This window comes from Lipotes vexillifer, unplaced genomic scaffold (genome assembly GCF_000442215.2).
Source record: "Lipotes vexillifer unplaced genomic scaffold, Lipotes_vexillifer_v1.1 scaffold1639, whole genome shotgun sequence".
Taxonomy (NCBI): Eukaryota; Metazoa; Chordata; class Mammalia; order Artiodactyla; family Lipotidae; genus Lipotes; species Lipotes vexillifer.
Genome location: NW_006782296.1, coordinates 471,024 through 481,433, shown reverse-complemented (window position 1 = coordinate 481,433; position 10,410 = coordinate 471,024). Strand labels below are relative to the sequence as shown.

The window sequence follows — 10,410 nt, the reverse complement described above, 5'->3', positions numbered from 1 at the left end:
TAGTCCCGCCTACCCTTGCCCTCCCCCCCACCCGCCCCTGGTCCCGCCCACCCATCCAAACCCCGCCCACATTTCCTAGCTCTGTCCATTCCACTTGGTTCCGCTGGGTCTGTGGTTCCTCCCACCCACCCAAGTCCCTCCCATCTTTCTAGTTCCACCCAAGTTCTAGCCCAGGGCCGTCCACCTCCTTGCTCAACTCCCCCAGGTTTGGCAAGAGCAGGAAGCCTTTACTGTCTGGAGAGGAAGCCGCTTCTCCTGGCTCCCCAAACCCCGGCGCACCCCCCGCCTCGGCCCTCACCCTTGTTGCTGAAGAGCTCGGTGAGCAGCGTGCTGGCGTCGGTGATGACGGCCGAGGAGTGGTGAGGCAGGCGGCTGAGCACGTCTACGATGAGCCGAATCTGCTGCCGTTCTTTGGTGCTCACCCACTCGGCGTTGGTCACTAGGTCCAGGTCAGCGGGCAAGTTCACGTTACTCAGGACCTGTTTCCAGGACGAGAGAGTGAGCCTCCGACCTGCAGCCGGACAAGGACTGTGCCCCCGCCCCACGGACCTCCTCTCCTCACTGACCCCTTTTCCCTTACTTCCTCCCAAAGTCCTCGGCCAGGGAGGGGCTCAGATCTGAGCACCATAGGCTGAGTCCTTCCCTGACACTCCATTTCCGACCCATGCGGCTGGAGGGAGAGTGACTCTGGGGCCCGTCTGGGAGGCGTGCAGGGGACGTAAGAGAGGGGCTCAACCTGGCGCAGAGTCGCGGGGAGTGGGGTCCAAAAGGAGGAGACACACCTTGTTACTGCTGTCGTGCAGACCGCCCGTGGTATTGAGGAAGATGATTTTGGTGGGCCGCAGCGCCTTGGCCAGGGACGCGGTCACCTCCAGTGAGTCCAGGAGCACGGAGCGGCGGGCGGCCGTCTCCCCGATGGGGCACAGGATGGGGATGCTGCTCGACTCCAGGCACCACTGTAGTAGGTCGGTCTCCACCGAGACGATGCCGCCATAGCTGTGGGCCAGACGTGGTGCTCAAGGAGGTTGCCTCCAGGACCCGCGGGTCTGGGGCTGGGCGGGTGGAGTGGCGTGATCTGAGGACGCAGGGGCAGCACTAACCTGGCATGAGGGGCTGGCTCAGCAGCGCCCAGCACCGACCCGCCGCCAAAAAAAGGCACGGCAGTGGCGGCATTATGCCGCAGGGCGTCCACCAGCACCTTGCATCTCTGGGCAAGCTGTGCCTTGGCCTCCCAGAAGGAAAGACAGCCCGAGGGCGCCGTGGGAGCGGGCAGCCCCAGGACCACCAGCGGCTTCATGTCCATGCGCTGCAGGAAGGCCAGGGCGAAGGCCAGGCTGGATACGGCCTTAGGGCACTTGAGCACCTCCTCGTCCACCTGCGGAGGAGTGGGCGTTCAACGGGCACGACACCGGCCCCGACTCCTGCTGCACCCGCTTGCTCCTACAGCCGGGTCCTCAGGGCCCTCTCGGGGCCCCCACCCTGCTCAGGAGCTGTCAGGCTCCATTTCTGGCCACCTGCGCCCACCTGCTTCGCCCTTTGCCCCGTTGGGTCTTGCCATCCTCTTATCTCACACTAGTGTTCCTCCCTCCGCTCCTCCCTGCGACCTTGGACTGTAGGACACCTTAGGGGGAGGGGTGACGCAGGCGGCTTCTATCCAGGTTCCCTAACTGCCAACTGAACCCCTAACTGCGCCCAGGATGGGAGGACTTCTCTGGTGCATCACGTTTGACGGGCTGGGGACCCGAGGCTCCTCACCCGGGCTGGGCGCGAGACTTTTCGAGGAGCGCACAGCCTCGCGCAGTCCCAGGCGCTCGTCTGGGCTCCGTCGAGCCCCTTCCTGGCTCCGCTGCGCAGAGTCCGCAGCCCGTCCTGCCATGCCTGGCGAAACGTCGCTACACAGCCCCCGTCCCCTGTCTGTGACCCGGCCGACGCCGGGCTCTCTCACCTCGATGACGGCAAAGGGCCTGTCCGCGGAGTGGTGGCAGGTCTGGAACTGCGTGAGCCAGTGGCGCGCCTCCCCGGGGCTGGCCCCACACTGGTTCAGGAAGGCCTGGATGTCCCGCTGCACCAGCGAGCGGCCGGCCGGGGGCCCGGGGGAGTCGGGGGACACCGGGGGCGCGGCGGGCAGTGTCCACGACGGCTCCTCCGCTGCAGGCGAGTGGATGTCGTACACGGCGCCCTCGGCCTCCTCTTGGGCGGGCTGGGCCGGCGCCCAGGCGGTGCTGAGCCGGCGTCCCGGGCTGGTGCCCCTGGCCGCCCGCCGCCACGTGCTGCCGCTGAGCCTCCGGGCGCCCCCAGTGCCTTGGGGGCCGCGCAGCCTCCCGCCCGCAGGGGCGGCCCGCAGGGCCCAGGCCAACCGCGCCGTCGCCATGACAACCAAACCAGCTCGCCCCCCCACAAGTGACCGTCTGTCCAGAGCTCCTGGCTCTGGGGGCCTCTTAACCTACGGCGGGGCGGGGCTGGGACTGCCGGGGCGGGGCGCCGACGGGGGGCGCGGAGTCGCCTCCGGGTGCGTTTGAGGAGGGTCAGGCCATGGGTCAGAAGGCGGCGCCGACAGGATCCCCGCCTCTGGGGTGGGGGGATGGAACCCACTAGCGAGAGTCACGAGGCAGAGATAAACGGTGGCTGGGTGTCTTTAATTTGCTGCCAAGGCCGGTTCCAGGAAGGGCTCAGGGGACCCACAGGTGGATTTGGCGCTCTGCGGGGTCTTGAATGATTAAGGGGGAGTCTGATTAGGGCAAGAGGGGAGAGCAGGTGGCAGTTGCCGCCTGGCTGAGGGAGGAGACTGGAGGGAGAGATGGGGGAAGAGTGAAAGCGTGGAGGGCGGGGATGCCTCTGTCCTTTTGGAGTTCAAAGAAGATGGAATCACGCGGTTACCAGAGTTTGCCAAACGCCAGCCACTGGGTACCACCTTGAAGAATTTTGTCATATCTTCAAATCACCCCTTATTAGTGTTGAAGTTTTTCTTTAAACTTTTTTTTTTTTTTGGCCAGAGAAACCAAATGTTATAATATGGTATCATGAAATTAATATTCTGAATTATGAAAAAATACGACATATGCCTTCTTGCTTCCTCTACCAACGCCCCCATCCCCCATCCCCCCCAGTGCAAGCCTCCATCACCCCCAGTGCAAGCCCCCATCACCCCCGGTGCAAGCCCCCATCACCCCCAGTGCAAGCCTCCATCACCTCCCACTTCTGTTATCTCAGTTCTCTGCTAATTAGACTTCCTGCTTCCGCCCTTGCCCCTTCAGTCGACTCTTCAATGAGCGGCTAGAATTAATCCTGTGACTTGGCAGTCCAGCGGTTAAGACTCCCCCTTCCAATGCAGGGGGTGCGCGTTCAATCCCTGGTCGGGGAGCTAAGATCCCACATGCCTCGGGGCCAAAAAAAAACAAAACAAAAAACAGAAGCAGTATTGTAACAAATTCAATAAAGACTTTTTTAAAAAAATGTTCTTAATTTTAAAATTTATCCACATCAGGATTGTAACTAGAAGGCCATTATCACTCGAAAGAAAGAAAGTCTTACAAATAAAGAGAGAACAAAATGTTATAAATTCCAGCTGGATAGTGTCGCCTGCTTCTCTTGGGAACAAAGAATGTTAGCAAGCACCAGGTGGTAGAGATCCCCTAGCACACTGTGAAGCTTTCTCCAAGGTGGAATAATAGCTGCTGACACATGCAGAACGCCAGGCACTGTGCAAAGCACTTCACAAATAGTAACTCATTTAATCCTTACAGTGACTCCAGAATCGGTATTATTATTACATCCATTTTATAGACGAGGAAATGGAGGCACAGAAATATGTGAGGGACAAGGTCATTGAGTTCGTAAGCAGTGGAGCTGGTCTTTGAAGCAAAGCAGTTTTGCTCCCGATCCATGCTCTTAAGCAAGATTTGAAAAGGACTTGAAAACTTTCACAGGATGTGATTCATTGTTGCTTAATACTGTATCCCCTGTGCTGCCTAAAAACACCTGGTGTGCTAACAGTTGTACATATCCTGCCCTAGGGTACACTCTATCCCGATGGGGTACCACCCTCTGTCTTTACAGAGGGCGGTGAAATCAACTGTAGAGGGGAGGTGACTTGGCCGAGGTCACACAGCTTGTTAGTGTCATGGCTGGACCCTTGACATCCTGAGTTCCTACCCCCTGCGCTTTCCTTCCTTTCGTACAGCTCTGTGTTCCTTGTGCTGGGTGTCAGGCTCTGCCTGAATGGGGAGCAGCGGTCTGGGCTCTTCTCTCCTGGGTATCCCAGAGGATGCTGCGTGAGTGCACTGACCCTGCCAAGGATCCCCCACCAAAACACACGTTCGCATGAACACGTGCACACGCACACAAGCAGGCACATACACACACACAGCACAGCACATGCGCGCGCCGTCCTGGGCAGGAGACTCCTGGCAGGGGGAGGCGGGGGCTGACCTCTGTGATCTCGTCCATTGACTTTTCCGTTTTCCTGCTTAGAAATCCTGAGTTCCACCAGAGTGAAGCAATGGCAGGGAGGGTGTGTACCCCTTGCCCTGAGGGGCCACCTCCAGGGCCTTCGTTCTCTTCTCTCTTTACTGCTGCCCCTCTGATCCCCACACTTCCCAGAATCCACTAGAGGAGGTGGTCTTAACCCTTGGACCCCAAATCATTTTCCTTCTTTCTGCTCTCAGAGACCCTCAACCTCAAATGTGCTTCCCCTTCCTGGTCTCTCCATCCAAACCCCTCGTCAGAGCGCCCACCCTCCGGGCCACGCTTTACTCAGATTTCCTCTTTCTGGGTCTCTCCCGCTTTTGCTGCTCTGGGGCTCTGCCCCTACCCTGGCCCCTCTTCGCTTCTTCCATTTAAAGTGTACACCCCTTTTAGGTCCTTCCCCCCCCAGCTGCGGCTGAGTCCTGCTTCTTGCCAGCTTGGGGCCCCCGTGAGGGCAAGGATGGCCTCTCCCTTCAGACTGGGGCTTCCTGAAGCGGGGGCTGCTGTCTCCTTCCCAGACTGGGGGCTTCCTGAGGGCCCACCAGGTCCAGTAGCCAACAGCATCCTCCCCATTTCCCCTGGGCCGGTGGGGCAGACATTGGCTGGGGAACTCCTTTCCTCTCCTTTGGGTTTCAGCCCAGAGGGCCGTGTCCCCAGGCAGCCAATGGGGCCCAGGGATACCCCGAGTAGATGATTAACCCCAGGCCGGGTGACCCTGGGGTCACTCTCCCTGGAGAAGGCCAGCCCGTGGTTGGGGAATTGGCCCTGCTTTCTGGAGGAGATGGCTGCGGGTATGGGGTCAACACCCCTACCTGACCCACCCGTCTGAACTGAAGGCCTACAGGATCATTGCTGGCCTACGGTTCCTGCTTGAATTTTATGTTTTCCCCTCTGAAGCTGGCTGACGTTTCGTCTTTCAGAGCAAAGCCTATTGTCAATGGGCCCAGAATCAGGCTCCTATCTTCTAAGCAGGCCTCGGGTCCTCGAGATGCTGGGAGCAGACACAAAACCTTCCAACCCCTCCAGACACTCCCCTCAGCAGGGGCCTCAGCCCTGGGCACAGGGGCTGATTTGAAGGGCCAAGGTTTTCCCTCCCATGAGAGTCCTCGTTGACTGCCACTTAGTATAGGTGGGCATGGAGGTGACAGGAATCTGGGCAGGTGAGGGTTGATAGCTGACCGTCCCACAGCACCAGAGGGGACACACACACAGATACACAAAGTACACAAAAGTAGAGACCCACGCCACCCTTTGAGATGCACACAGATACACAGGTGTGTAGACACACAAGGGTACAGAGATACACAGAGTATATAACATGGAGAGCTCCAGCATCCATAGTCACACAGATACGTATGTGCACATAGAGAGATACACGTGTACAGACACACAGGTATACAGAGAGACACAGGTCCACTCAGACACACATATGCATACAGAATTGTGTACATTTGTGGAGGTTTTCTCAGTGACTGTGTCATACATAGAAACACATGCACGTTTACATGGAAGGATACTGAGAACACACAGCTATATAGCCAATTGTAGTCATTGACAACCACAGGGATATTTAGATCTGGAGATACAAATGTACACACACACACACTACATGCAGAGTTAGAAGTAGAACCCACTTCTCCCTGAGACCATACCCATCTACCCATGTACAGAGGCACACAGCCATACTCATTCATATGCCCGGATGGCATCTGGCATGTGAGAGGTGCCCAGTAGTTATTTATTGGATAAATTAATGAAGAGAGGACAGAGAGAAAGAAGCAGAGCCTGTGGAAAGAAAATTCTGGCTTCATGGTTTGTGGGGTCTGTGGAATCTGTGTTCGTGGGCTTGGCCCTAGGATTACCCAGGCAGCCCCAAGGCGGCCCTCTCCACAGAGTATGTGCCAGGTACTGAACTAGGTGCTCTGAGGAAGCTGTCCCTTTTTTTTTTTTTTTTTTTTGGCTAGAAGTCAGGAGGCCTGGGCTCTGCCACTTCCTAGGATGCAAAGGTTTGGGCAAGGCTTTTAACTTCTATGAGCCTCAGTTTTCTCACCTGTAAAATGGGGGAAAGAAAACTTAATCTCATTGAATTGTGGTGAGGATGTAAAGTTCTCTGTGGGCATGAAATCAGCCAAATCCTGGCAAACATTATAGGACAAACAACCTGGTTTCTTCAACAAATAAGTTGCAAGGAAAGAGTAGGAGGGGAAGGATGAACCTATAGATCAAAAGAAGCATTTTAAAAGCCTCTTTTCATCCTTATTTGGATTCTGATTCAAACAAACCATAAACTATTAGACCAGGAAAATTTGAGCACAAAAATACTTGATATATTAATTTTTTAGATGTGATATGACTGTTAATGTTTTAAAAATGATTCCATATCTTTTAGTATACATACTGAATATTTATACATGAAAAGATAAGATGCCTTGAATTTTCTTCAAAATAACCCAGGAGAAGGGAAAGTGGGGTGGGGGAACAGAGCCACAATGAGTTTGGAGTTGCTACTTGTTGAAGCTGGATGATGGATACAGGGGATTCACTATACAATCTCCCAACTTTTATGAATGCTTGGACGTTTGCAAAATAAAAGATTTAGTATACATACTGAATATTTATACATGAAAAGATAAGATGCCTTGAATTTTCTTCAAAATAACCCAGGAGAAGGGAAAGTGGGGTGGGGGAACAGAGCCACAATGAGTTTGGAGTTGCTACTTGTTGAAGCTGGATGATGGATACAGGGGATTCACTATACAATCTCCCAACTTTTATGAATGCTTGGACGTTTGCAAAATAAAAGATTCAATGAATTCCCATACGTGCATGTTCCCAGTCTGACATAATGTAAACACTTAGTAAAAGCTAGTTTTCTCCTTCCAGGCATAGTTTTCCTCCAAGGTATAAATATGTGAAATACTAAATACTCCACAAATACATAGTACAACATGGAGGAGGAAACCCACAGATTTATGGTTATAAGATTTTCAGTTCCAAGTGTGCCATGAACCTCTTGTCCAGCAGGGGGCTCCCTACTCTCTGCCTCTCTCTCGCTGCTGCCCCGTGGGTTTGTTAAAAGGAATAGACAACTGGACTTCAGGGAGGTCATCTGAGACTTTTTCTCCCAGCTCTTTACTTGGGCTGCCTTGTGAGTAACCTCTTTCCCGGCTGCGAACCGTGGCATCTCAGCGTTTGGTTTGCTGTGCGTTGGCCAACGTACCTGCTTTGCTTGGGCACACTCTCCTTATCAGGAATCACCATTCATCAAGTTACGCTGATGTTTACCGGAAACAAAAATCTGCACTCAGAGGTGGTATCCGACCCATTCTCCGGCCCCTTAGTCTGATCTGCTTGGATGATGGCGCCAAGCCTCCCTTTTACAGTCATCTCTTCATCTCTCCTGCCCACCGTGCTGTCCTCGGTCTCCGTTCCTTCTTCCTTTGTTATGTAAGGTCTAGGTGTCCCTCCCGGAGGCCCCTGCTGTGCCCTCAGTGGTGTCCCTGAGTCCAGCACGTTAGCGCACCCCATCGTTTAAGCGGAGAGCTGTGCTCGCAGTGTACTATGGGGCCTCCAGGAGCTGAGAGAGGTCTGGGGACAGGACGAAGCCACGAGAGTCCCTTGGAGTTTCAGGAATCGTTCCGGGTTCTTCCAGAGCACGGTATGGCCAACACGAGGAGTCACGAGCCCTGGGCTTGAATCCCACATCCAATTCTCCTTCACGGTGTGACCTTGGACCAGCCCTTAGACTACTGAACCTGTTTCCTTATTGTTAATCAGGAGAGAATAATGCTTAGTTCACAAGGTCAGGGTGAAGATGGAACCAGCTCTGTGGAGACCATGAAGATGATGACAATGTTTCCATCAATACTTGTGGTGGCCTCTTCGCAGAGAACCACCGCCCCTCTTCCCCTATTGCAACAGGCAGGCAGCCTCTTTTCTGAACACTGGTGTCCTGCGATTATTGTTCCCCTTTATTTTTGTCTTTGTTTTTTTTTTGTGGTATGTGGGCCTCTCACCGTTGTGGCCTCTCCCGCTGTGGAGCACAGGCTCCGGAAGCGCAGGCTCAGCGGCCATGGCTCACGGGCCCAGCCGCTCCGCGGCATGTGGGATCTTCCCGGACCGGGGCCACGAACCCGTGTCCCCTGCATCGGCAGGCGGACTTTCAACCACTGTGCCACCAGGGAAGCCCCCCTTTATTTTTAATTCTCTGACTCTGAGGGGTTCGGTACAAAGCCATTAACCACATGTGTCTGTTCATTACTTGAAATGTGGCTGGTTTGAATTGAGATGTGCTTTTTTAAAAAAAATTTTTATTTTTATTTTGTTATTGAAGTATACTTGATTTACAATGTTGTGTTGGTTTCAGGTGTAGAGCAGAGTGATTCAGTTGTATATATTATATATTCTTATATTATTCAGATATATGTACATATTCTTTTTCCATTATAGGTTATTACAATACATTGAGTATGGTTCCCTGTGCTGTACAGGGATCTGTAACTGAAAATGGGGTCTGGCTGCTTGCCGCTCAAAAGCCAATAAAGAGGAACTTTCCTGCTGGCACAGTGGTTAAGAATCCGCCTGCCAATGCAGAGGACACGGGTTCGAGCCCTGGTCCGGGAAGATCCCACATGCCACGGAGCAACTAAGCTGGGGCGCCACAACTACTGAGCCTGCACTCTAGAGCCCGCGAGTCACAACTACTGAGCCCACGTGCTGCAACTACTGAAACCCGCGTGCCTAGAGCCCATGCTCCGCAACAAGAGAAACCACTGCAATGAGAAGGCTGCGCACAGCAACGAAGAGTAGTCCCTGCTCGCCACAAATAGAGAAAGCCTGCGCACAGCAATGAAGACCCAACACAGCCAAAATAAATTAAAAAAAAAAAAAAGGAATAGATTATCAGCAGTGTAAGAAAGATGATGCACTAATGCACACAGGCAGGCATGTTAGCATCTGATAGGGACATTTTCTCTGAGATGATAGAAGGAAACAGAGGGAGAGAAAAAGCAGGATTTGTCCATAACTCTATGATAGGAAGGGTCTTCCTTCAGTTTATAATCTCTAGGTATTGGGGATATTTAGGAAGGGCTACTATAATAATAGCAAATTCTGGGAATTCCCTGGTGGTGCAGTGGTTAGGACTCAGTGCTTTCATTGCCATGGCCTGGAACTAATATTCTGCGTGGGTGCAGCCAAAAAAAAAAAAAAAAGCAAACTCCTCAGGTACTGTTCTAAGCACATGATATGTATTAACTTACTTAATTCTCACATAATGCCATGAAGTTAGGCTTTACCTTTTGTTGTTCTTGGCTGCCCCATGCAGCTTACAGATCTTAGTTCCCCAACCAGGGATCGAACCTGCGCCCTCGGCAGTAAAAGTGGAGTCCTAACCACTAGGCCACCACAGAATTCCCACCATTATTACAGAGATCCTAGGAGGCTGGTTTCAGACAAGTGGAGGTAAGGTGCTTTCAGGGTATAGGCAGGGCTTCCTAGCAGACAACTGGAAAAGGGGCCTGGAGCTCAGGAGAGAGGTCTGGGCGGGAGAGGTATGGAGAGGGTGGTGGATGAGACCCCTGATCCTGGACATGAGCTGCCAGGGAGGGCTGTAGAAAGGGGAGAGGTTGGAGGGGGTCCAGAGTAGGAGGCCAGTCAGGAGTCACCAAGAATCCACAGGTGGTGATGTTTGAAGAAGGAAAGGGCAGCTCACACTGTAGATGGCCCAAAGCCTGAGAAAAGGCCATTGGCTTTGGGCTCCCCTGGTGGCGCAGTGGTTGAGAGTCCGCCTGCCGATGCAGGGGACACGGGTTCGTGCCCCGGTCCGGGAAGATCCCACATGCCGCGGAGACACTGGGCCCGTGAGCCATGGCCGCTGAGCCTGCGCGTCCGGAGCCTGTGCTCCGCGACGGGAGAGGCCACGGCAGTGAGAGGCCCGCGTACCGC

General features: G+C 53.9%; 1 protein-coding gene across 1 annotated transcript in view; it reads right to left on the bottom strand.

The window, feature by feature from the left end:
• NAGS (N-acetylglutamate synthase) overlaps window positions 1-2,489 on the bottom strand; it is a 5,313-nt gene extending 2,824 nt beyond the window's left edge. The window contains exons 1-4 of the mRNA XM_007455091.1: window positions 1,946-2,489; window positions 1,101-1,375; window positions 783-996; window positions 299-479 (exon numbers count right to left, since the gene is read on the bottom strand). Of these exons, the coding sequence (XP_007455153.1) occupies window positions 299-479; window positions 783-996; window positions 1,101-1,375; window positions 1,946-2,371 (1,096 nt within the window). The 5' untranslated portion in view covers window positions 2,372-2,489. The remainder of the gene's footprint in view (window positions 1-298; window positions 480-782; window positions 997-1,100; window positions 1,376-1,945) is intronic.
• Between the last annotated feature and the right edge of the window lie 7,921 nt (window positions 2,490-10,410).